Source organism: Sapajus apella, unplaced genomic scaffold (genome assembly GCF_009761245.1).
Source record: "Sapajus apella isolate SASKATOON/1434 unplaced genomic scaffold, GSC_monkey_1.0 scaffold3, whole genome shotgun sequence".
Taxonomy (NCBI): Eukaryota; Metazoa; Chordata; class Mammalia; order Primates; family Cebidae; genus Sapajus; species Sapajus apella.
This window is the reverse complement of record NW_022436943.1, coordinates 65,678,281-65,704,870: the sequence shown is the minus strand read 5'-3', so window position 1 is coordinate 65,704,870 and position 26,590 is coordinate 65,678,281. Positions and strand designations below refer to the sequence as shown.

Genomic DNA, 26,590 nt, shown 5'->3' with positions numbered 1-26,590 from the left:
AGATCCTCACCAGCGCATATTTTATTTTAGCCTTTCCAATAGGTGTGTATAATATCTGGCTGCATTTTAATTTCCTTTCTTTCACTTATAAAGTTGTTGAACATCTTTTTATGTGCTTATTTTCTTCTCTATGCATTCATTTCTCATGAGCAAAGCCCTCCTTTGAATATACATTCGCTTCAGTGAACGCCTTTTCATGTCTTTTGCCCATTTCCTAATTGATGGATTGGTAACTGCTGAATTTTGAGAGTTCTTTATGCAGTCTAGACACCAGCTCTTTGCTGGATAAATGGTTTGCAAATATTTTCTCCCAGACTGTAGCTTGTCTTCACATCCTCTTCACAGCTTTTTTTTTTTTCAGTGCTGAAGTTTTAAATTTGAAAAGGTCCCATTTGTCAGTTTTTCTTTTTTTGGCTCACGTTTCTGGTGTCAAGTCTGAGAGCGTTTTTCCTTGTCCAGATCTCAGCGATGCTCTCCTGTGGTTTTTGTTTCCCCTAATTTTTTTCTGCTTTCGTGTTTGTGATCTGTTTTGAGGTCACTTTTGTACAAGGTTTAGGCATGGTTCTGTGTTGTCTGTTGCTGCTTTCTGCCGGTGGATTCTCAATGGTGGTGGCGGGGCACCTTGAAAGCAGGACGCCTCCCGCTCAGCTGCACTTGCATCTTTGTGGAAATCCCTGGGGCATATTTGTGAGTCTATTTCTGGACAGTTCGCTGTGCCGCATTGATCTGCACATCTGTCCCTCTGCCGACCCCGCTCCTTACAGCACTGTAGCCACTATATATAAGAAGTCTTGGAATCAGGTTCATGGATTACCCCCATTATTTTTTTTTCCAAATTAAACCTCTTTTCTTTACAAATTACCCAATTTTAGCTATTCTAGCTCCTTCGCTCTCCACCTGTCCTTTGGAATAATCTTGTACTTATTCACAGTATGTCTTTCTGAGTTTTTGTTGTACACAATCAGAATCGTGTTAAACCCGTAAATCGGTCCGGGAAGGATTCACCTCTTTACAACGTTGGGTCTTCCAATCCATAAGCAAGGCATGTCTCTTCACCAACTCAGGTCTGCTTTAATTTCTTTCTTCAGAATTCTGTGTACAAAACATATATACAAGTCCTGTACAGTATTTGTTAGACTTACACCTAAGTATTTCAGTTTTTGAGTGGTTAAAAATAGAAGTATACTTTTCATTATGGTGCCCATGTGTTTACTACCGCTATGTAGAAATACAATTGATTTTTCAAATGTTTATCTTCTTTCTCCTGATCTTTCCGAACGCACTGATTAGTTCTAGGAGGTTTTGATTCATTTCAGATTTCTTTGGATTTGCTCAGTGGACGCAGAGCCACCTGTTTATGAGATGAGCATATGTCTTCATTTTTGACCTGTGTGCTTGGTTTCCTTGTCTTGCTATAGGCACTGGCCGGAGCTTCCAGTGGTAAGAGCTGATGCTCTTCACTTGCTTCTGATCTCAGGAGAAAGCGTTTAGCTGAGGGTGTTTCATAGGTGCTCTTTATCGAGTGTTGATGAAGTTCCTCTTGATTCCTCTTCTTCTGAGAGTTTTGTTTGTTTGTTTGTTTTTTGAGAGGGAATCTCGCTCTGTCGCCCAGGCTGGAGTGCAATGGCACCATCTCGGCTCACTGCAACCTTAGCCTCCCAGGTTCAAGCGATTCTTCTGCCTCAGCCTCCCGAGTAGCTGAGACTACAGACGTGCACCACCACACCTGACTAATTTTTGTATTTTTAGTAGAGATGGGGTTTCACCATGTTGGCCAGGCTGGTCTTGAGCTCCTGACCTCATGGTCCACCCACCTTGGCTTCCTAAAGTGCTGGGATTACAGGCCTGGGCCACTGCACTCGCCAGAATTTTTTTTTTTTTAATCATGAAGGATGTTGAATTTTGTCAGCTGTTTCTTCTGCATTTCGACATGGTCCTGTGATTTTCCTTCTTTAGCCTATTAATATGATGAACTACATTGATTACTTTTGAATATGGAACCAGACTTGCATCCCTGGGATAAAACTCCACTTGGTCATGGTCTTTAATTATTTTTATATATTGCTGAATTCTATTTGCAAGTATTTTGTGAAGGGTTTTCATGTCTCCATAAAGAACATTGGTGTGTAGTTTTCTCTTCATATAATGTCTGTATCAGGCTGTTCTCATATCGTTATAAATACCTGGCTGGGCACGGTGGCTCGTGCTTGTAATCTGTAATCCCAGCACTTTGGGAGGCTGAGGTGAGTGGATCATTTGAGGTCAGGAGTTTGACCAGCCTGGCCAACATGGTGAAACCCCATCTCCACTAAAAATAAAAAAATTAGCCAAATGTGGTGGCAGGTGCTGGTAATTCCAGCTACTCGGGAGGCTGAGGGAGGAGAATTGCTTGAACCTGGGAGGTGGAGGGTGCAGTGAGCCGTGATTGCACCACTGCGCTCCAGCCTGGGTGACAGAGCGAGACTCTGTCTCAAAAAACTCAACCCAACCCCATCCAACCCCGCCCAACCCAAGCGAACCGAACCAAACCAAAGCCAACCAAACCTAAGATTAGGAAATTTCTAAAGAAAAGAGGCTGAGAGGCCTGAGGAAACTTGCAACCATGGCAGAAGGCAGGTGCGTCACAGGCCGGAGCAGAATAAAATGGGCTTGCGGGAGGGGGAACGTGCCACACACTTCTAAAGGCCCAGATCGCGTGAGAAACTCTATCACAAGAACAGCACTGGGGTGCTCTCAATCCAGCTGTCGGCGTCCACACTGCCACTGGGTCTCGGCCGCCCCAATGGACATGGAATCCGGGGCCGGTGGACAGGGAGAGGCTCCTCCCACCTCACAGCACAGAGGGGTGGCTTTGTCAGGTGACACCCTCCTGGGTTGGAACAGAAAGCACACCTTGGGGTACTGTCCACCCCTTGGCCCTGGGGCAGGGGACAGGGGCTGGACCTACCCAGACTTACAGGCTCAGGAGGAAATGTCTCCCTTCGCTGTCAGGGAGGCATCGCATCAAGGGACCCTCACCTCAGAGGACAGGCCCCACAGCCATCCAAACAGATGGGGGATGAGACACGGAGATGGTCATGGAAGGACCACACAGACAGGGAGGCGGGCATCAGGGAGGGAGGGTGCCAGCCACTGGGCAAGCTGGAGCCCCCTCGCAGGGCCTGGGCAATGCTGCCCGATCTGGCTTCCCAGTTACCCAAGACGCTGGCTCGGAGGCTGCTGTCCCAGGGGAGCTCCACTCAGCCGGGGGGGCCCAGATGATGTGGCCGTTGGTGCAGCCCCTGTGACCTCTGCCACTTGTTCTGAGCCTGGGGAGAGAGGAGGCCGGGCTCACACAGAAGCCGGCTTTCCCAGAGGTGATGGGGACCAGGGGACAGAATTCTGAGCAGCAGGTGGCCTCCCAGAACATGTAGGTGTCCAGCCAGGCCTGGCTGGGTTCTGCTGGCGTGCACAGACGTGACGTCTGGAGAGGCCTCTGCCACTGCATCTGTTTACAGGGGACCCTCCTGACAAGGCAGAGGAAAGCCCGGAACGGCCCTAAAAGGAAGGAAGCCTCATTTGGGTATGGCAGGAGGTGCCAACATCACATCCCATACTCAGAAGAATGTTTTCCAGCTGAAGAAGGCCTGGGGTTCTGCTGTTCCCCTCCCCAGGAAGCACCGCCCAGTTGGAGGGGGAAGAAACAGGATCTTCGGAGTCTGAGTCCGTCCGTGGGCTGAGCCGCCCCTGAGCCCACCTCCCGAGGAGCAGGTGCTGAAGGTGTCCTGAGGCGGCTGCCTAAGAAGGCGGTCACAGCAGACCAGGAACAGTGCCCCCAAGAGGCCGTAATTCAGTGCTTGTGAAAGCCTCCGCGGGCCCGCCTGGCGCAGTGGCTCATGCCTGTAATCCTGGTGCTCTGGGAGGGTGAGGTGGGACGATCACCTGTGGCCAGGAATTGGAGATCAGCCTGGGCAACATAGTGAGACCCACCCCTCTACAAAATAAATAAATAAATAAATAAAAATTAGTTGGGGCTGGGCACGGTGGTGCACGACTGTAATCCCAGCAATTTGGGAGGCCGAGGAGGTCAGCTCACGAAGTCAAGAGATCAAGACCATCTTGGCCAACATGGTGAAAGCCCATCTCTACTAAAAATACGAAAATTAGCTGGGCGTGGTAGCGTGTGCCTATAGTCCCAGCTACTCGGGAGGCTGAGGCCGGAGAATCACTTGAACCCGGGAGGTGGAGGTTGCTGTGAGCAGAGATTGCACCACTGCACTCCAGCTTGGTGACAGAGCAAGACTCCGTCTCAAAAATATATTCGTTGGGCGTGGTGGCAAGTGTCTCTTGTTCCAGCTACTCGGGAGGCTGAGGTGGGAGGATCACTTGAGACTAGGAGGTCGAGGCTGCAGTGAGCCATGATTGTGCCACTGAACTCCATCCTGGGTGACAGAGCAAGACCCTATCTCAAATATAATGAATAAATAAAAAGCCACCAGCCATCATCCCAAACCACTGGGAGAAGAGGACATGGTACCAGGAGGGCCAGGGGCGAGCTGAGGACTGGGTGCCCCTCAGCACATCAGTGAAGGCATTTTCGAGGGAAGGTGGCTAGAAGCCAAAATTCAAAATGTGCCTCTCTTCCCTAGACTGGTGAGAGGATGTGGAATGACGTACACCAGGGTGGCAGCCTGGCCAAGCGGGGCTTTGAAGCCTTTGAAAGTAACAAGCCACTCTGCACCTGCTAGCCCCCAAAATTCTCAGAAATTATTCACAAAGAAAGAGGAGGCTGATGTCGCAGCAGCTCATGCCTGTAATCCCAGCAGCTTGGGAGGCGGAGGCAGAGGACTGCTTGAGCCCAGAGGCTTGAGACCAGCCAGAGCAACATAGTGAGAACCCATCTCTACAAAATAAAAATGATAAACAAACACATAAAAAAGAAAGAAGAGAGTGTCCCATGGCTGGCGCGTCCCGGGGATGCCTGCTGGTGCCTGCTGCAGTGTGGAGAGGTGACCTGCACTGCGACTTACCCCCTTTGGAACCGCAGCAGGGAGGGGACTTCCTGTTATCGAGGGTCTTCCCATGGAATTGGAATGAACGTCAATTCTCTATCTGGTCCCCCCAGCAGAGAGGAGGCTCTCATTGGCTCTCTGGAGGCCTGGACGCTCCCCTCCCTCCAGGCCTATGTGGTATCCCAGGGTGTCCTTTCCCAAGGGCTCCAGAAGCGCAGGATGGAGTCGTGGGCTTAGTCTACGAGGAGGATGGAAGAAGGGGAGGCTGCCCAGGCCGGAACTCGAAGTCTAGGTCCCCCCACCCTGGACCCCCAGACCCTGCTCACAGCTGAGCAGGAGCCTGTGGAGGGAGCCACTGAGCTCAGAAGCCCACCCCCACCCTCTCCAGGGGCTGTCCAGGCTGGCCCTGCCCTGCACGGACCACCACATGCTGGAAGAAGCCTTGGCTCTCCTGGGTGCTGCAGGAAACTGGCTCGCAGGCCGGCTGGCATTGGCGTGGAGGCAGTGGGAGCGTGGCAGGCCTTGGTCTGCTGGAGGAGGGGTGAGGGCAGACCGAGGGCTCTGTGCACACCCGGGTCTGGGACCAGCCACTCTCCTGTGAAGATGCCCAGCGACCCCCAGCTCACAGCAGCTCAGGTGGCACTCAACCCCGAGCACCCAGGCATTCTCTGCCCGGGCAGCAGCACTCACAGCTGTGGGGGTGAAGCCTCATGGCACCCCACCTCCCTGCAGAGTCTCAGGGTGAAATGCACTCGGCATAGCAGGCCTGAGCTGTCCTCAAGGAAACATGTGCCTCACACCACAGAGACACACCGGCCCTTCCTTCCCCCCAACTCTGTTGTCTTCACCTTTCTCTGCACGCACCAGCGTGGGCCCTAGGATCAGAAGGACCCCATCCATTACGCAGGCGGCAGGCCTAGGCTGGGAGCAGAGGGAGCACCTCGCCAGGGACCCAACTCCTGCTCTTACCCCTCAACCACTGGTCCTGCTGCTGGACGCCCCCTCTGTGCCCACTGGGATGTGTCCTCCTGGTACCTCCGGCCCTATCCTCACGGGGTCTGCATCCCAGAGACCCTTGCCTGAACGCCCCTCCTGCCCTGGACAGGGCTTAGACCTGAGCTGGGCCTGACAGAGGACAGGGGTACTGGGGAGGATTCCTGGGATTCTTATGCAGCAGCCTCAGTGGCCCAGGGAGGAGGATGCAGCCGTCAGAGCCGGGGAGGAGAGACCCCGTCTTTTCCCTGCAGGTGCACCCCAGCCAGCCTCAGCCCCAGCCTCAGCTCTGATGCATCCTCTCTTTGTCTAACAGGCCACACAAAGCAGGGCAGTGGGCTCCACACCTTGGGGACACCAGGGACCATGAAGGCTGGGAGCAGACCCAGAAGTCTCTGAGCTCCTGAAAGGACAAGGGGTCAAGACTGAGAAAACGTGGAGAGGACAGTTTGTTTATCAAGTTCATGTTCAGTGAAACAAACTGGCCCCTCGGGCTCCCTCAGCTCTCGCCTGGCGAGCGTGATGGACACTGCACGCCCCCGGCGCTCAGGCACTCAACCCTGGAAGCTTGAACAAGGACTTCCAGGGCTCTGACCTCGCCCAGAGTGTCCAGATCTTATCGTTCTTAACCCTCCTCCGTTTCTCATGTCTTAGGACCATATTCTCTGATACAGTGAAGTCATACATTGTTTACAAAAAGGATAAATACGTATTTTCACAAGTAAAAATGCAAAAAGCGCATTCCAAATGAACAGATTCTTTAAAAAGAGAGATCTTAACCATTTTTTTAAAAACCTAGAGCAGATGACTGAGGACAATACCGCCTCTGAAAATGGGATGCAGCAAAGGGCGGGGGCTGCTGAGCAGAACTCGTGTCCTACATCCTTATGTGAAAGAAGAATAAAGGCGGATGTTTTGAGGCGAGGTCATTTTTCACGTTTCAATTTTCTTTTCTTTTTTTTTTTTTTAACCTCTATTCAAGACAGCTTGGATTAACTTTTCATTTTGAAATAGTTTTAGAATTACTAAAAAGTTGCAAAAAAAAGTACAATAATTGGGCCGGGCGCGGTGGCTCACCCCTGTAATCCCAGCACTTTGGGAGGCCGAGGCGGGTGGATCACGAGGTCAAGAGATCGAGACCATCCTGGTCAACATGGTGAAACCCCGTCTCTACTAAAAATACAAAAATTAGCTGGGCATGGTGGCGCGTGCCTGTAATCCCAGCTACTCAGGAGGCTGAGGCAGGAGAATTGCCTGAACCCAGGAGGCGGAGGTTGCGGTGAGCCGAGATCGCGCCATTGCAACCCAGCCTGGGGAAAAAAAACAAAAACCCCGCCCAAAAAAAAAAAAAAAAAAAAAAGTACGAGAATTATTGTCTGCTTTATACAGATTTTCCAGGTCTGAACACTTTTCATAACTGTAGTACAAGGATCAAAACCACAGAATCAGCGCTGATACAACAGTATAATCTCATCTGCAGACCTCACCCAAATCCCAGCTGTTGTTTCCCTCACAGCCTTCCCCACTCCAGCATCCAAGCCAAGCTCACATCTTTCACTTGGTTCTCCAGCCCCTTTAGTGCGGTGACAGAGGGAGACTCCGTCTCAAAAAACAAGCAACCAACAAACAACAACAAAGACAAAGGAGAGAAAAAAGGACAGCACCTCAGGAACAATACCCAAAAAGTCCAACAGCTGCATAAGTGGTGTCCCGGCAGGCGAGGAGAGAGTGCCGTGGTGTGCTTTTGGCTCACTCATGGCTTTCACCTGGAACGGGTCCTCAGCGTGCATTTCTTTCGTGACCTGACACTTTTGAAGAGTAAAGGCCAACAGTTGGGTAGAAAGCCCCATCGTTTGGGATTGTTGCTTATGTGTGCCGTTCTGTGTATTCACACCGATGCCTCTTTCCCACCGCCATAATATTCTGTATTTCCTTCCTTCTTGCATACCTTTGATCTCTTTTCTCCCACGGTGACAATGCTGGCTTGTGACAAAATCAGTTCATTTCAGCAGTTTAGTGATAATGTATCTGCGTCTGTATTTATCCTATTTGAATTCACTGGGCTTTTGAATCTATAAGATTTAGGTTTATGTCCTTTTTCAAAATTGAAACCTTATCAGTCATTAGTTCTTCAGATCTCTTTTCTGTACTTCTCCTCTCTTTCTAGGACACCAAATATACAGCTATTGGATGTTTTGATATTGTTGCTGAGGTGCTGTTCTTTCTTTCTTTTTTTTTTTTTTTTTGAGATAGTCTCCGTCTGACACCCAGGCTGGAGTGCAGTGGTGCGATTTTGGTTCACTGCACCCTCTGCCTCTCGAGTTCAAGTGATTCTCCTGCCTCAGCCTCCTGAGTAGCTAGGATTACAGGCACCTGCCACCTGGCATTGCAATTTTTTTTTTTTTTGAGACGAGTTTCACTCTTGTTACCCAGGCTGGAGTGCAATGGCGTGATCTCAACTCACCGCAACCTCCACCTCCAGGGTTCAGGCAATTCTCCTGCCTCAGCCTCCTGAGTAGCTGGGATTACAGGCACGCGCCACCATGCCCAGCTAATGTTTTGTATTTTTAGTAGAGACGGGGTTTCACCATGTCGACCAGGATGGTCTGGATCTCTTGGCCTCGTGATCCACCCGCCTCGGCCTCCCAAAGTGCTGGGATTACAGGTGTGAGCCACTGCGCCCGGCCTAATTTTTGTATTTTTATTAGAGATGAAGTTTCACTATGTTGGCCAGGCTGGTCTCAAACTCAGTTGCCGAGATTAGATTCACACAGATTTCCTAGGAAAATGCATCAGGGAAGACTGTGGCCAGATCACTTCCCAGCACCCTCCTGGCAGAAAAACACATTTTTGGGCCAGGGTCCTGGAAAATCTCCTCCCAGCACTGGTCTTGCTGGCTTCCCCAAGGTGCAGGACCCCAGATTCCTGAGGTTACAGACACCAGGGGCCCTGCCCGAGGAGCTGCCCTAGCAGGCAGGGTTACATGCCACCCTAAAAATTCACAACCACAAGGGGAGGGGAGCAGGTCCTGCTCTATCTGGAACCTGAGGAACTTCCCCTGGAGAGCCTGCAGCCTGCAGAGGACAGGGGATCCACGGCCCCCCGGGCCTACCTGAGGGGACAGCCAGGTCCACCTGGGTCCACAGGGTAAACAATGACAGGCCAGAGGGCAGCTGGGGGTGCAGTGCCCAGGCACAGAGGTGCAGGCTGGAGGGGCAGTGCCCAGGTGCAGGGGTGCAGGCTGGAGGGGCAGTGCCCAGGCGCCGGGGTGTAGGTTGGAGGGGCAGTGCCCAGGTGCAGGGGTGCAGGCTGGAGGGGTGCTGTGAGGACCTGTGCTCAGGCAGCAGGCAACAGACCCAGCATTGTTCTTCATCTGGGGCTTTGCTACCTGGTGAGCCCACCCCCCTCCTGATGCAGAAGGCCTCCTTCTCAGCCACTCCTGCCCCAGGACAGCACCGGATGTCCCAAGGTGCCCAGCTTAGCCTGGCCAGTCCTGAGCTCGGCATTGGCCCCCTCTGCCCCAGCCTGCACTCCATCAGTGCCTCACCTGGCAGCCCTCCCATTCCCACCCTCCCATTGCTGGCACTGTCCATCAGTCCTGACCTCCTGGATCCTACTGTGGCTGCACAGATGGGCACCTCAACCCTGGTGACATGTCACAGACCCCCTTCTCCAGGCCCTTCCCCACCTCCACTCAGGGGCCCCAGCCCTTCTAGGATCCCAGCCCTGAGCCTGGGACATATCGCTTACCCACTGCTGGGCCCTAGGCTGCAGGGACAGTCCTTATCCTCAGCCTCCCAGCCGGGAGGTTTTCTGCAGATCTGGCTTCTCCAGTGGCCGCCAGTACCCACCCACAGAGGCCTTTGCTGAGGACTGGGCAGGGCGGGTAGACAGGGAGAAGCAGGAAGGAAGGAATGGGCACCGTGTGGGCATGAGAGTTTATTGTCTCCGAGAGGGTGAAGGTTGTGGTATCAATGCACAGGTTGGGGTACCCACAGGGTTACCCTTCCTGGGTTTCCCTTGGGCAGAGGGGGCTGGAAATGGGAAGGCAGAGTGGGAGCCCCAGATGTGGCTGCACCCAGGCTCTCCTGCCCCTCAAAAAGTCCTGGACAGACAGCATTCAGGGTAAGGGGCCTCATACGAGGAACCATTGCCCACCGGGTGCACTGTCCTTCCCCATCACCCACACGGGGGGCACCGTCTTTCCCCATCACCCACACCGGGGGCACCATCCTTCCCCATCACCCACACCGGGGGCACCGTCCTTCCCCATCACCCACACCGGGGGCACCGTCCTTCCCCATCACCCACACCGGGGGCACCGTCCTTCCCCATCACCCACACCAGGGGCACTGTCCTTCCCCATCACCCACATTGAGGGCATTGTCCTTCCCCAGGAGGAGCGGTTGCTGAATCTATGGGGTTCCCCAGCAATGGGGCCCCTGCTGGGGAGGAGTGAGGTGGCTAGATCCAGGGTGGAGGCGATGGCACCCTCCCCACCATCTCAGAGAGGGAGCATCCCCCACAGTGTCCTGGAAGGTGTGGAGGCAGGATGGCAGCTGAAGGCAGGAGACAGGATGGGCCAGCAGGGCTGGAGGGGTGCGGAGGGAAGCCTCACAACAGGGCCCAGAGGAGGCCAAGGCCCACCTGGAGCAGGAGCCCCCCACACAGGGGCCAGCGTTGTCCCTCCTGTGGGGTGGGTGCTCTGTTGCAGAGAGCCATGGAACAGCAGCGCCTGGTGATCACAGCTTGCACCCCAGGAACCGGCGACCATTCAAACTCCATGTTGGTGTTGGGACACCTGGGAGCACAGCGTTTGCTGAGCAGGACCTCCACACTTGATTCTGCAGAAAAGAGGAGAGGCAGGTGGTCCCAGAGCCCCCAGCAAGGAGGTATTCACGGTTATTGCAGAAGAGCAAGGATGATTTCCACAAGGGCAGCTGGGACCAGAAAGAACCAGAGCATGGAACCTGAGCCTGTGAGGGGGGCCAAGAGACCACCGTCTCCTGTCCTTTCCCGGGCGAGGTGCTGCAGAGCTGGGGAGCCTGGCTGCCTAGGCCACCTCCACCCCGCCGCACAGCAAATGTGGACACCAGGGCAACTGGCCATGAGAGGCTTTCCCCTGAACCAGGCACAGCCTGGACACCCAGCCCTGGGGCTTCTGCCTCGTAGGGAGATGGGGTGACTCGGAGCAGTGGAAAGGGGCTGCCTGTCACAGAGAGCACGCTGGGCTGGGCGCCAAGCCCTGGGCTTATTTCTCTGTACTGCCCATTGACAGACATGGCAGAGACTTCTGACGGACATATGTCTGTCAACAACCACAGAACCACTGAAGGGACGCACAACACTCAAAACCCAAACTGTCGAGAAAAGAGTGTGGGTGGAATCGCCTTTATGCATCATACTATGTTACGATACGTTGTGTTGCATTATATTTTATCATATTATATTGTCTTATATTGCATTATATTGCACCGTATTAAGTTGCAATGCACACGTTACATTCATTATGTTGTATTATACTACATGACGCTGTCATACACTGTATTAGATTCCAGTGCCGCCTGCGTGGTGCCGGGTCGCTGGCAGGTGTACCGCTGTGTTCCAGCGCAGCACAGACCCCGAAGGGCCGGCTGGGCGGCACCACTGTCAGATAACCCATCGCCCCAAACCCATCGCCCCAACAGCTGCCGCTCCCCACTCCCGTGCGTTCCCGCTGTCTTTGTAAATTCAGTGACATCAGAGCCTTTGAACCGCTGACAGTTCCTAGTGACACTTCAAAGGGAGGAGAAAAGTTAAGTCAAATGTCACACTCTGGATGCGCGCCCCAGCCCAACCCGGGAGGGACAGCAGGACACCGTGGGACCCACAGGCCCCAAGCCCTGGAGGGCGAGGACGCCGCGCTGAGTCGCGGAGAGGCGGGGGCGCCGTCCCTTCCCGGGGCCTGGCACCTGCCCTCTGCCCGGCGGGGACTCACTCAGCGAGAAGGCCACCTCGTTGGAGACGCAGACCTGGTCCAGCGGGCGGCACGGGGTGGGCGGGCACTCCTTCCCGCTGCTGACCTTGAAGCACTGGTAGCAGCTCAGGTTCCCGGCTGTGGGCAGCACGCGGGGAACGTGGAACACGGATATGCAGCCCGGTCCCCGCCGCCCGCCAGCCCCGCCCGGCCCACCCCTTACCTGGTGTCGTGGCGCAGCCAGCAGATGCAGCAGCCAGCAGGAGGGCCCACAGGGCTGGGACGAACCCCTCCATGACGCCGGAGGGCATGGCCTGAGGGGGGTGAGGTGGGTGTTGGGGGGGCTTCACCGAGGGCAACCCCACCCCCAGCCTCCTGCTTCAGGACGCTTGCTCTCCTCCCTTGCCAGCATCCCCTCTCCCTGGTCCTTCTGTCTTTGGCCCCCCTTCCAATCTCTCTTCCTAAACCCTCTAAGTCCGGCTCTCACCCGACCCTCATCTCAGCCCTGGCCCAGGGTCCGGACCCCCTCCGGGCACCTTCTCTCCTCCGGGGCTGTGTTGGGGGAGCTGCGCCCTGGAGAAGGAGTCAGCCCGGGGCCGAGGGGGCGGGGCCGGCCAGCCCCTCCTCTGGGCTCCTGCGTGGGTGGGGTCGGCTCTTAAGTCCCCGAGGGCCCCAGTCGCCTCCTGCCAAACACAGCCGCATAGGGAGGGGGACACCTCAGGGTCCCTCCAAGGCCAGCCTCAGCCGCGATCACAGACCCTGGGCTCCACGCTGTGGGAAAACATGGGGCCAGAACTGGTTCCTGACTAGGAGACCCGGGGAGGCTGAGGGAGACCCAGAGGGTCCTGAGCTCCTCCAAGGGTGCTGAGGGCGGCGACCCTTTCCCTGGACTGGGGTGGGGGTGGTCTGGAGTTGGAAGCAGAGGGAGAGAGGAGGCTTCAAGGCAGAGGAGGAGGAAGAGGAAAGAGGCGAAGGAGGGACCCCGGGAGGTTCGGACAACCAGAGATGGAACCGGAGGGAGCTGGAGCCGGCCAGGCAGAGCCCGGAAGGAGCCGGTTAAGGGCAAGTGCAGCTGGGGCGGATAGCTGGGCGGCAGGCACAGAATCTTCACACTTTCTAGAGTGCGTGGAGGTTTCCTCTGGCAGGAGTGGCCTGCAGGGAGGGGAGAAGGAGGAGAAGGGCAGGCGCCTCCAAGGGCCCCCCAGGCAGGCTCAGTGGCCTAGAGGACAGCAAGGCTGCCATGTCCCGAGTCCACTGCTCCCACAGCCTTACCAGAGCCTGGAGCTGGCACAGGGATTGGGGCTGCAGCCCCAGGACCCCGGCCAAGTTTCTGGTACCTGCAGGGGCTGCACCCTTGCAGCAGCTGGGGCCTGAGTACCGGCCTTTGAAGATGGATGTCCTGGAAACACAGCTCCTGTGCAGGCTGCCTCCCAGCTCTGTCCTCACAGACTCCATCCCCCCACAGGTGAGGCTGGGACCCCGCCAGGTCTGCCTGGGTGCTCAAGCGTCCCTGAGCCCCATGGAGGCTGTGCTTCCAATTCCTTTTGCATCATCTGCCCTGCCCCATGTAGGTCCAGGATGCAGAGTGTGGGGAGCCCTGTTACAGCGCAGACCTGCACCCTCCCCCCAGACTCATCTTTGTCCTATTCTTTATTCTTTTATTCCAAGGGAGCCCACCCGTGTTCTCACTGGGCCACTGGAACTCAACAGCATGGATGTCCGGGTTGGTGGGTACCCAGGTCCCCCCTCCCCATCTCACCAGGGGACCCTGGGCCCTGCCAGACCCAGGTGTGGTCAGGAAATGCTGTCCTCAGTGCGAGGACTCCCTGTCCTCCTCAGAGCCCCTCCCTGGTACCCAGTCTCTCGATGCTGTCCCTCTAAGGGCAGCTCCCCATGGCCCCATGCCCTCCCCTCCAGCCCAGGTGGTCACACAGCTTTTGCCCATGTCAGGTTCATTCTTTGCTCCTTCCTGCCTTCAGAAGGATGTGCCTTAATCACATCCTTTTGAGCATGTATAATGACCAGGCAGGGCTGGACCCGGGGCTGCAGCAGGGAGCCCACCCGGTTACCTGCCCTCAGGGGTCTTGCAGGAGGTGAGTGGTGGAAAGATGGAAGGGGTAACTGCTACCCATAAGGTGTCTGGGAAGGGCTGCCCCTGCCCCAGTGTGACTGCTGCCCACCACCTCCAGGGACCTCCACATCCTCTCTGCGCCGCAGCCCAGCAAGCCCCTCCCCTGTGGTGGCTTTCCCTTAATGGCAGCTGGGAGAGAAGGTGCTGGCCCCGAGCGAGCGTGCAGCCAGGTGTGGCCATTTCCCCTGTGTCCACACAGTGGCCCATGCAGGAGGACTGTCCTCATTCCCTGCTTTCCCTGGTGCATGCTCCAGGGATGCCCCAGACGGCCCTGCCCTCTGACCCCTGCCTGTCCAGGCTCAGCGTCCTCTGCTCCCTTTGTCCTCTGATGCTCCGGCCCTTTCTGCCACCCAGCCTGTGTGTGTCGGGGGGCTATTCTGGGGGTGAGCTTAGAGGGCACGGGATGGAAGAAGTTTGGAGGGGAGGGGTTATATGCACTTCGTTTTTCATGTACATTTTTTCACTTGCCATTCGCACTGTGATTTATTTGAATGAATTTGGCACTGTGAAATCTGCAAAGTCAAAAATCAAAAAGAAAAATCAAGGCTGGGTGCAGTGGCTCACACTTGTAATCCTAGCACTTTGGGAGGCCAAGGCAGGTGGATCATCTGAGATCAGGAGTTTGAGACCAACCTGACCAACATGGTGAAACCCCGTCTCTACTAAAAATACAAATAAATTAGCTGGGCGTGGTGGCGCGTGCCTGTAATCCCAGTTACTCAGGAGGCTGAGGCAGGAACCGGGGAGTTGGAGGCTGCAGTAAGCTGAGATCTCGCCACTGCACTCCAGCCTGGCAACAGAGCAAGACTCCATCTCAAAAAAGAAAAGAAAAAAAATCAAAAGAACAGTGGCATTGGAGGCATATGCAATAAAGGAGTCCAGGTGGAGGTTGGAGGTCGGAGGCCGGAAGGAACACACAGATGTCAAAGCATGTGGCTGAGGGGTCTGCAGAGACTTGTCTGAGCCTGTGGCTGACCGTGGGGTGTCTGGGCAGCCATGGTCGAGAGGGCCAAGCTTGGAACCACACAGCTTTCCGTGCCCATGAGCAGGGACTGGCCTTCCTCAGGGCTGACCCAGCAGGGTCCAGCCCCGCAGGGTCTAGCGGGTGTTCTTTTGTGTGCAGAGATGAGAGATCACAGGAAAGAAAGACACAAGATGCAGAGATAAGAGAAGAATTCAGCTGGGCCCCGGGGACCACTGCTACCAAGGCAGAGTCCACGCTTGGACGTGCTGATACTTATTGTTTACAAGGCAAGGGGCAGGGTCAGGAGAGTGACTCATCTGACGTGATGGATAGGGTCAAGCAAATCACGTGCTTACAGCACAGGGGGCCCGTCCCTTTCAGGTAGCCGCTGCAAGGGAGAGAGGCACGTATGTCAGCATCTTTCTACACACTCATCGGAAAGATCAAAGGCTTCCTCTACTCTTACTTCTCACGACTTCTAAGAACGTAAAAGGAGCTCCAGGTGGGAAAGCAGAACATGAAAGTGGACAGGGATGGTGACCGTCGGAGCACAGCACCTCGGAGAGGCACTTAAGCCCCTGGATGTCTGCGGGCGGCCTGGCTAATGTCAGGCCTTCCTCAAGAGTCGGGCAGAGCAGAGTGTTCTCTGAACTCCCCCAGTGAAAGGGAAACTCCCCTTCACGGCCTGCTAAGTAGCGGGCACCTTCCCAGGCGCTGGTGCTACCGCAAGGCCCTCGCTCTCACCTGCTGATCACGTCTCACAATGTCCCTTCGGTTCCTCATTATATTTCACCCAATTAGGCCTATACTGTAAGACTAAAACGATTCTATGCTATAATACTCAAGCAAAGATCAATCAAGAATAATGATTTAATAAGATTGTAGAATTATGTGATTGTTTCCAAATGTATTTGGTACCATTGCTATCACTGAGTAATCAGTTATCTATTATACTGGGACAGATTGTGCCTTCAGTCTCTTGCCTTGGCTCCTGGGCAACTTTCTTCCCACCTGACCCAGTTCCTCGGTGCCGTGTCCAGCGGTGTTCCTGGCCTCATTTCTTCTCTCTTTCATGAATTAACTCCCAGACACTGCAGCCCCTGCAGGTGGTGGGGAGTGGCGGGGATGGGAAAGGGTCAGTCAGCCTGTGATCAGCAGGGCAGGCGGGTGCAGGCCTGGTGTTCCCAGGACCCTTGACTGCGCCATGCAGTTACCCCATCACGAATCACTCCAGCTCTCGGGCTGGCATGGCTCATTGCTGTTCCTGGGGGCACCCCTGGACGTGGCATAGTTCTTGGACAGACTTCAAAACAGCCCAGAGTGAAGGCTTGTGTCTGAGGGCAGGGGCCGGCTCCGGGGTCCTCGCCTCCGCGGTTTCCTGATTGGTCCCGCAGTCGCTCAGGAGAGGCAGGGCCTCCGCCTTGTCAAGAGCTTGCTTGTTCCTGGCGGTCTCTGTCAGGACCCCCGGCCCCAGACTCCAACATCCGCCCAGGTGAGTGAGTCAGTGCACATCCGGCAGCAGAGACGCCCGGAGGAGCACAGCCCACGGGTCCCCTGTGACATCTGCGCAGCCCACGGGTCCCCTGTGACATCTGCGGAGTGTTATTCTAAAACATTCTTCATTTCTGGCCTGACTTCAATTCTAGGAGGTGGGTACCATGAAGAGTCCAATTCTAAAAATAATAAAATGGAACAGAGACCTGAGGCGCTGGCTTCAGGATGGGGACCAATGTCCCAATTTTAGCACCAAAGTCCTGTGACCTGGGAAGCCCTCGGCGCTGGGCAAACCAGGATGGTTGGTGCCCTGATTCAGGATCACCCAGGTAACAGGTAGAGGGCTGAATTCAAGCGCGGCTCAGCCGCACGGAGCCTCGGCCTGCCCTCTGCATTGCTTCTGAGCGGTGCCGGGAACAGCACTGTCCGGGGAGTCCAGGCCATAAAACCCAGCTGGAGATGGGATAGCAACCATGTTTGTATGTTCTAGAAGAGGAAAGAATAGAATCGAATCAAATAACAAATGTCAAAGTACATTATGCACAATAGGACACACATTTTAATGAAGAATGTAATTTAAACAAAAAAGTGAGGTATTTATGCATGTGTCTTACATATTTTTGCTTGTGTATATGTGTGTGTACATAATGATTTAGATATACAAACGTATATGTTGTGAATGTTTTATATTTATTTCATATTTTATATTTATGTTTTGTATAAGTTTTATGTTTAGCAGTTATAAATCTATGTGAATATGCTATATAAATGTCATCTGTTTCAGTGTTCTGGGTGTGTATATATTTATTTAACTATTTTAACTGTGCATCGCAATCAGGAAAATATGAAAGCTTCCTGTCTAGATGAGGTGGGCTTCCTTCCTTTCTCCCTGCCCTGATTGCATTCACCGTCACGGGGCTGGGTGCCAGGAAGCCTCTGCGTGGGAGTGTCTCCCACCCCACTGCAGGCACGGGCAGAAACACACTATGGGATTTTTCCAGTGAGAGGATCGTGGTGTGATGTCCAGAGGCCTCCGCAAGTGGCATCCTGTAGCAAGTCCCACAGTCTCCATCCCTGTGCTCTTGCTGTGGAATGCCAGGCTGAATGTTTAACTCTCAAGATCACTGTGCTCCCGCTACACTTGTACCTCTGACCCTTTTTCCTTTTCACCTTGGCTGTTGGGAAGCTCCGATCCTAGCCATTTGCCCCCAGGCACACATGAAGGGCCTGGCAGCTTTCTTGCTCGGCCCTCCTGGCTCTGCCCAAGTCATGCCTTGCTTGCCTTTCTCCTCCCCTTGCCATGTGGGACCCTGGTTTGAGTGATTCTTAGGGCCATGGAGCTCTAGCCCTTTTGATTGTATGCAGTTTTGGTGACTGGGCTTCTTCCACGCTCCAGTTCCTGGCCCTGCCTTGGGGGCTCCATGACAGCTCTCCCTGGGAACAGGTCCTTGCCCTGCTGTGTCAATCTGGGGACAGCGGTCTGGGCATCCCCAGCGACACCTCTCTCTGCTGCTGACAAGGCTCCCAGAAGGAACAACAGCAGCACCCCGAGAGCTGTGAGGGTGCAGGGAGCCGGGTGGGCAGTGGAGGCCTCACACTCCGGCCCCTCACTCCCTGTGCCTGCGAGGTGCATCTGGGGCTCTCCCTAAGGCAGACAGGTGTGTGGGACTGTGCTCTGTGTGACTTCGGGTTGAGTGACATCAGTAAGCCTGGACGGCCTCCCCCAGGCTCACCAGCCTTCCTATTCACTCTGCAAAATCAGTCCAGCACGCACGCACCAGGGAACCCTTGAACCAGGGAGTCCAGGCTTTCATTTTGTTCTAAATATGAAGATGGTTATCATTTTCATTTTTTCCGAGGCAACAGTGAGTGAGCAAGGATTTCGTTATCCTCTTCAAACCGGACCATCTACCACGCTGACAATATTCTCTGACCCAGCATAGGAGTTCACAGCAAAAGCACCAATGACACAGGGACACATATTAAAACCTTGGTGAGCATTCTAATAAACCACAGTTAAAGAAGTCTTACTGGAAACTAAAATATCTAGAAACGATCAGAACTACTGTGCTGCGGCAAAAGCTGCACCCGGGAAGAATCTAACCCCATATACTTGCACGGGGAAATAACAAAGGTGAATTTTTTTCTTTCTTTGATTGAGTTGGATTCGTCCTCTGTTGCCTGGGCTGGAGTGCAGTGGTGTGCTCTTGGCTCACTGCAACTTCTGCCTCCCAGGCTCAAGTGATTCTCCTGCCTCGGCCGCCCAAGTAGCTGGGAGTACAGGCGCCCACCACCACACCCGGCTACTTTTTGTTTTTTTAGTACAGACATGAGTTCATCGTGTTGCCCAGGTTGGTCTCGAACTCCTGACCTCAAATAATCCACCCTCCTCAGCCTCCCAAAGTGCTAGATTACAGACATGAGCCACCGCACCTGGCCTTATTTTTGAATCAATAATTTTCTCGGGCAATAGAGTGCTATTTGGTGAGAAGGAGGGACGCTTTTTTCTTAACGCTGGAGTTACTGGGGAGAAACTGATAGGAAGCCTGAAGTTAGCAAGCTCAGGCTCCAACCTCAGCAGCTCAGCTAAAGAAAAGACATAGGACTAAGAACGCCTGTTAATAAAACGGAGAACCAAGATAAAATCAGCGTGGCCATGTCTGCGTCTTCGAAGGAACCAAAATTAGACAACTATCTGGCAAGACTCAATAAGAAAAAAAATCCACAGATGAAGAATGTAAGTGAAAAACATGGATCATAACGACAAATAACTCCCAGACTTTACAAAGCAAAAAGACAAGAGTTTCACTTCCAGTAAGCATGAAGAAAGAGTGTGACCCCATCCTTTCTATGTCAGCAATGAGAAAAAATGGAATTGTGGACAGAAATTATCACGGCTTTCAAATACACTGGAAAATGGTGGGTGCAAATCTGAAGTAATTGCCAGTCTTGGGGGGGCCCTTCCTTGCAGTGGAGCTGAATGGTACTGAGGGTGGGTGAGTCGTCCGCAGGAGCTCTATTTGCGGGAGAGACTGATGTTTCTTGGTTATTTTGCACATAATTTCTAGCACATTACCAAAAATTATAAGAATTACAGGAGAGTGTGATTTTCATCCAAGAGAAAAGCTAGGCAATAGAAGCAGACACACAGATAGCCCAGATGCAAGTGCTTTACAGTACTGCTGTAAATACACAAAAAGAGATGGAGGAAAGGATGAATAAAATGATCAAAAGATGGAGAATTTCAACAGAGAGATGGAAGCCATGAAAATAAGTGCTTATAACTTGTTATTAAAATTAAATAAAACAGGCCAGGTGGCTCACACCTGTAATCCCAGCACTTTGGGAGGCTGAGGCGGGCAGATCACCTGAGGTCAGGAGTTCGAGACCAGCCTGGCCCAAATGGTGAAACCCCCGTCTCTACTAAAACTACAAACATTAGCCAGGCGTGATGGCGGGTGCCTGTAATCCCAGCTACTCAGAAGGCTGAGGCAGGAGAATTGCTTGAACCCAGGAAGCTGAAGTTGCAGTGAACTGAGATTGCACCACTGCACCCCAGCCTGGGAGACAGGGTGAGACTCCATCTCAAAAAATAAATAAATAAAAATAAGCTGTATGTGACGCTGCATTCTTGTGTGAGTTGTGCAACTGACAGCAAAATAGTCAGGAATCCATCTTGTGAACAAGGACCAAACGCCCCACCCCGATTTAAAGCTGTGGGTGCCGCCCCACAGCTCCCACCAAAGCCCACATGAGGAGCCGAGTCCTGAAAGGCTGACGACGGGCCCTTCTTGGGAGAAAAATAAAATGGAAAGAAGGCTGGGCGTGGTGGCTCAGGCCTGGAATCCCAGCACTTTGGGAGGCTGAAATGGATGGGTCACGAGGTAAGGAGTTCAAGACCAGCCTGGCCAAGATGGTAAAACCCTGTCTCTACTAAAAATACAAAAATGAGCCAGGCATGGTGGTGTGCACCTGTAATCCCAGCCACTTGAGAGGCTGAGGCAGGAGAATCTCTTGAACCTGGGAGGTGGAGGTTGCAGTGAGCTGAGATGGAGCCACTATGCTCCAGCCTGGGCAATAAGGGTGAGAGTGTCTCAGAAAAAGAAAAGAGAAGAAATGGACAAGCAGCCGCACCCAAGTCCTGCGCCCAGCAGGGGAGTTGCGCAGTCCGGCCAGCACCGCGCCTGTCCCCACACATCTAGGGAGAATGTTGGCAGACTGGAGGCAGTTTGGTTACCCACTCGTGGCTAAAAAATAATCTTCTGTTGGAACATGGCTTGGCCAATGTTTGTTGAGGGGTCTGAGAAATGGTGGCCAGTTTTTGGATCTTCAAAATTTCATACGATTTACCCATTAAAATGGTTCTGCCAGTGGTCAGGCAAAGGTGGCAGGACTACATCCAGGACGGTTGTCGCTGAGTAACCAGGAGGCAGAAGAAACGGGAATGAGCTGACGGTGGCAGCCACCATCAGGGGAGGAAGAGAAAACCTCCCAAGCCCCACAGTGGGTACCCCAAAACCCATAGCGGCTCCTGCCCTGGCTCAGGAAAGAGAGGGAACGTCACCCCAGAGTACGGGGAAGCAGCGGGGGGCGGGGCTGCTGTCTCCCTCTCGGACTAGGCAGGGAGTCACCACGTCCAGCGCAGGGCACTGCGTAGTGTTCCCATGGTGACAACATCCGTCAGCAAGTGGCTCTGACCTGATATTATTGCGCCTGTAACCTCTGTTCCACCGCACACTTGTTAAATTGGAAGAACTCTGACCCTCCCTACGGGGGGGATCCCCAAGGGATGGCTGAATTATTTGCCACTATTTGCTGCACACCGCCTCACCTGGGCAGATGTGCAGGCTGTCCTGGACGGGACGCGATGCTCACCGAGGGTGAGCCACAGCTGGTTTTAAATAAAGCAAAGGAAGAGGCACAGCGCTTTCGTGATGAAAATCCAGGCGACACTCCAGATCCTGACTGGGCAATTCCCGGCACGGACCCAACCGGGGGTATTGTAGAGGACATATGTCTGTCCCACTGTAGCTAACAGTTTGCAGTATTGGATTTAAAAGATGCTTCCTTGGCCAGGCGTGGTGGCTCCTGCCTGTAATCCCAGCACTTTGGGAGGCTGAGGCGGGCAGATCACCTGAGGTCAGTTCAAGACCAGCCTGGCCAACATGGTGAAACCCTGTCTGTATTAAAAATACAAAAATTAGCTGGGCATAGTGGCGCATTCCTGTAATCCCAGCTCCTTGGGAGGCTGAGGCAGGGGAATCGCTTGAACCCCGTAGTTGGCGGTTGCAGTGAGCTGAGATCGTGCCATTGCACTCCAGCAGGGACGGCACTGCACTCCATCTCAAAAAAAAAAAAAAAAAGATGCTTTTTTTTGCCTACCCATGGACACAGAAAGTCGGTTGTTATTCCCCTTTGAATAGACAGAGCCTAAAGCCACACACAGTTTCAGTATCATTGCAATGTGTTAAATCCCACCAGGATTTAACAGCCTTGGATCAAGATTTGAGGAACTTAAATGGAAAAACAGGGTGTAGTTGCAATAGGTGGATGATTTACTAATATCTAGCCCCTCTGAATGGGACTATCAGAATAACACCGTTAAAACTCGAAACCGTCTATCAACCGGTGGATATAAGGTTTCAAGTAAAAAGGCTCAGCTACGCCAACAAACTGTGGAATATTTAGGCTTTCTCCTGCAGGAGAGGAACAGAGCTCTAGCAGTGGAAAGGTGAAATGCAGGTGCTTCCGTCTCAGCCACCGCTACCCGAAGGCAGCTAAGAGGACTTCTAGGCATAACAGGGTTTTGCTTGTCTGGATTCTTATCAACTGGTAAAGCCACTAGACAAACCGTTGAAGGGAGCTAACAGTGTCCCTTCGACGGCAAACAGAACACCTGCACACGTCTGAATAACTGAAGCCTGAGTTGACCTCTGCCCCCGCCCTGGGGCTCCCACATTTTCAGAAGCCCTTTCACGAGCCCTGTAGGTGCCTGAGAGGCTGGGTCAAACACCAGGGTCCTTACAGAGAAATTAGGAAGAATGTTGCAGCCCATGGCTTGCAGGACACTGTGGCCAAAGGCTGGCCCCTTGGTTAAGGGTTGCCGCTGCCACCTGCCTGGGGGTAAAGGAAGCTGAAGAGTTGTTTGGGGACGGCCCGTCGTGACCCACGAGCCTCACCAGGTGCTGGTGTTACCAGAACAGAAGGGAGGTGACTGGCTGACAGCAGGCAGGCGGAGGAAACGCCAGGTCACACTCCCAGACGACCCTGCAGTAAAAGTGCAGACTGCTGGAGCCTTAAACCCAGAAACTGTACTTCCCTCTCTCGAAGAGCCCAAGAACCTACGCACAATCGTTTAGAAATGATCGGCCAGGCGTTCTCCAGTTGCCCTAACGTAAAGGACGCAGCCCTGCCACGTGCAGACTGGACATTGTTCGTGGATGGGAGCAGCCTGGTGACCAACGGAAAAAGAAATGGTGCATATGACACGGTAACAGTTTCCGGGGCAACAGAAGCTGGGATTTTACCAGCAGGAACCTCTGGATCACCCTTACGACAGCTCTGCGGTTGTCCCAAGTACACAGGGCGCTTGGAATAAATTGGGAGCAATTTATTACACTCAGCGTGGAGACCCCAATCCTCTGGACCGATGGAAAGGGAAAATCAGGCCCTAAAAACAGTTCTTGCCAAACCGTGCCAGGAAACTCAACCGAAATGGATTTAGGGCTTTGGCCTTGCATTGCTCTGGGTAAGAGTCACTCCCAGAAGTGGGATCAGCTTGAGTCCCTGTAAAGTTCTATATGGGAGACCCTTTGCTGCTAACCTCAGGTTACGGGGGTGCCCCTTTGTAGAAAGTCAACTACTAAACATGATGATACTCAGGTGGGACAAATTCTTCTTGTATTGCATGAGCTTCTTCGGACAGGAGCACTGCGGACTCAGCAGAACTGGTCCACTTCTTCCAGCCTGGTGATAGGTGCTGCTAAAAAATGGAGGGGAACAGGCCCAACTCAGCTGCTGGGTGTCCCCTTCGCCAATACCAAGCTGTCATAACAACGGAAAATTCCGGTAAGTCTCCGCACGTGATTCGCAAGCCACTGTTCTTCTCCAAGGCTGCTCCGGCTGTTCTAAAACTTTAGGATTTCCAGATAAAGTACACTCAGCAGGCCAACTTTGCCACCATCACCATGATTCCTGATGCCCTTTTCATCAGGATTGCCTCCGATCTGTACATCAGCTTAAAAGCAGAGTCTTTCATCAGATGCCTTTGTATATCCTTCCTTAATAGATCTCCAATTTTTTCTCAGATGTATTTTTGTTTTTTATTTTTTTGAGGTGGAGTCTCACTCTGTCACCCAGGCTGGAGTGCAGTGGCGAAATCTCGGCTCACTTCAACCTCTGCCTCCCAGCTCAAGCGGTTCTCCTGCCTCAGCTTCCCAAGCAGCTGGGATTACAGGTACCCGCCACCATGCCTGGCTAAGTTTTTGCATTTTTAGTAGAGATGGGGTTTTTCCATGTTGACCAGGCTGGTCTTGAACTCCTGACCTCGGATGATCCACCCGCCTCTGCCTCCCAAAGTGCTGGGATTACAGGCATGAGCCACCTTGCCCAGCCTCTTGTGTACTTTCTCAGTTTTCAGGGTAGAGGTCCTCTGCATCTCTTGTTAGGTTTATTTTAGACATACTATTGGTTGTGATGATAATATAAATGATATTGTCTATTACATTTCACTTTACCTTGCCAGTCTGTACAATATATTTGGTTTTTGTACCTTGACCTTCAGAACCCTGTTAAACGTGTGTAAATTCTTTTGGTTTCTCCCCATATGCAAATATGTCATTTGCAAATAATGACATTTTCATTTCCTTTCTAAGCATATCTTTATTTTTCTTGCCATATTGCATTTATTTCTTTTCAACCTTTGTATGCTTTATTTGTAATTCTAGATTAATTGCATGGTTGAGAATGTGACATTGTTGGTAAATGTTCTACATTCACTTAAAGAAGCATGGAATCTCTAGGTGTCTGGAATAGCATTCCGCGTATGCTCAGTATGTGAATATTTATAATCTTGTGCAAATTCATGTATTCTATTTTTTTTTTTTTTTTTGAGACGGAGTTTCGCTCTTGTTACCCAGGCTGGAGTGCAATGGCGCGATCTCGGCTCACCGCAACCTCCGCCTCCTGGGTTCAGGCAATTCTCCTGCCTCAGCCTCCTGAGTAGCTGGGATTATAGGCACGCGCCACCATGCCCAGCTAATTTTTTGTAGTTTTAGTAGAGACGGGGTTTCACCATGTTGACCAGGATGGTCTTGATCTCTTGACCTCGTGATCCACCCGCCTCGGCCTCCCAAAGTGCTGGGATTACAGGCTTGAGCCACCGCGCCCGGCGCATGTATTCTATTTTTTTATCTGCTTGTTCTATCAGTTACTTAAAGATTTGTTTAAAATACCTAAGTTTCTCCTGGTTGTATTTTTGCAAAACAAAACAAAACAAAAAACGAAACTAGGTGTGACTGTGGATTTGCCTTGATTTTCAGTTTTGTTGTATTCTGCTTACTGTGTTATCGGATACGTGCAAATGCAGGATTACAATATTGTCCTGTTGTGTTGACCGTTTATCACTATAAACATCCTTTTATTTCGGCTGCATTTCCTGCCTAATACTATTAGCACAATGTATCTTTTCCCAGTCTTTTCATTCAGTGATTCTATATCCTTTTTTATTGAAGAGACAGGGTCTTGCTATTTTGCCCAGGCTGGTCTTGAACTCTTGACGATTCCGACATATGACAATACCATTTCTACCAAAAAAAAATTTAAAAATTAGCTGGGTGTGGTTGTGCGTGCCTATAGCCCCATATATATTTACTTGTATATATGTTATAAACCTACAAAATGTTTTTCTTGTTTTATATCATTGATATTATTTTATATTTAACCAAATAGTTATTATTTATGCTTCTCTTGCCCTCTTAGAGTTCAATACTCTCGTTTAGGATCATTATAAGTTACCTTGAAGAGCTGTGCTAGATCAATTGGATAGTCATCTAAAAAAAAAACCTTCAGTAAATCACAAACTCAAATGTCACAGCCTACCCAAAACCATCATAGCCCTGAAAGTGAGACTCAAACAATAAACCATTTAGAAGTCAACACTTGGAACGAGTTTAAGAAAACTTTGTCTACCCTACAAAAGCACTATCGGAGTAAATATACATGAATTTGACCTCATTCACATTGAGAATGTCTTTTTTTTTTTTTTTTTTTTTTTTTTTAAGTTGGAGTTTTACTCTCGTTGCCCAGGCTTGGGTGCAATCAGCTCACCGCAACCTCCACCTTCCAGGTTCAAGCGATTCTTCTGCCTCAGCCTTCCGAGCAGCTGGGACTACAGGCGTGCACCACCACACCCACCTAGTTTTATATTTTTAGTAGAGACAGGGTTTCTCCATGTTGGTCAGGCTGGTTTCGAACTCCCGACCTTAGGTGATCTGCCCGCCTCAGTCTCCCAAAGTGCTCGGATTATAAGCATGAGCCACTGCGCCCAGCTAACCTTCATAAGAAGACGTGGCGGACCGTAATCCCGGCACTCTGGGAGGCTGAGGTGGGCAGATCACTTGAGTCCAGGGGTTCGAGACCAGCCTGGCCCACATGGGGAAACCTTGTATCTATTTTATTTTTAAAAAGATATTACGAGTAGGGAGGACATGCCCGTCTAATCATTCACCTGCCCCCTTACTGCCTGTCCTTTCCGAGCTGGCCCTAGCCTGGTCACTCCCTGTCCCCGCCCCGTTTGCACATCCTCAGAACTCTTATCACTATCTGAATGCTCTATTTATTTGTTTGTAATTGAGTACAGTTAAATTAATTGCACTGACATCAATGAACTTGCCTCCACTTTCTTTCTTCTCATTTGACCCAGTCTGTGGGCTGACAAGAATTGAGAGACGCAGAGGGAGAGGGAGTCGAACAGAGGCCGATGCTGTGACCCCCTGCACCGTGGGCCGCATTCCCCCAGAGCTGCTGAGACCACTCACACCATGGACATACCCCCTACAGCC

The 26,590-nt window shown here is 52.3% G+C and overlaps 1 protein-coding gene across 1 annotated transcript; it reads right to left on the bottom strand.

Annotated features, from left to right (window-relative positions):
- Positions 1-10,598: 10,598 nt before the first annotated feature.
- On the bottom strand, positions 10,599-13,395 carry LY6L (lymphocyte antigen 6 family member L). Its single transcript, XM_032257347.1, has 5 exons — positions 13,213-13,395; positions 12,477-12,623; positions 12,164-12,254; positions 11,962-12,078; positions 10,599-10,828 (listed from the first exon to the last, which is right to left on the bottom strand). Exons 1-5 carry the CDS (start codon positions 13,393-13,395, stop codon positions 10,599-10,601), a joined length of 768 nt encoding a protein of 255 aa, XP_032113238.1.
- Between the last annotated feature and the right edge of the window lie 13,195 nt (positions 13,396-26,590).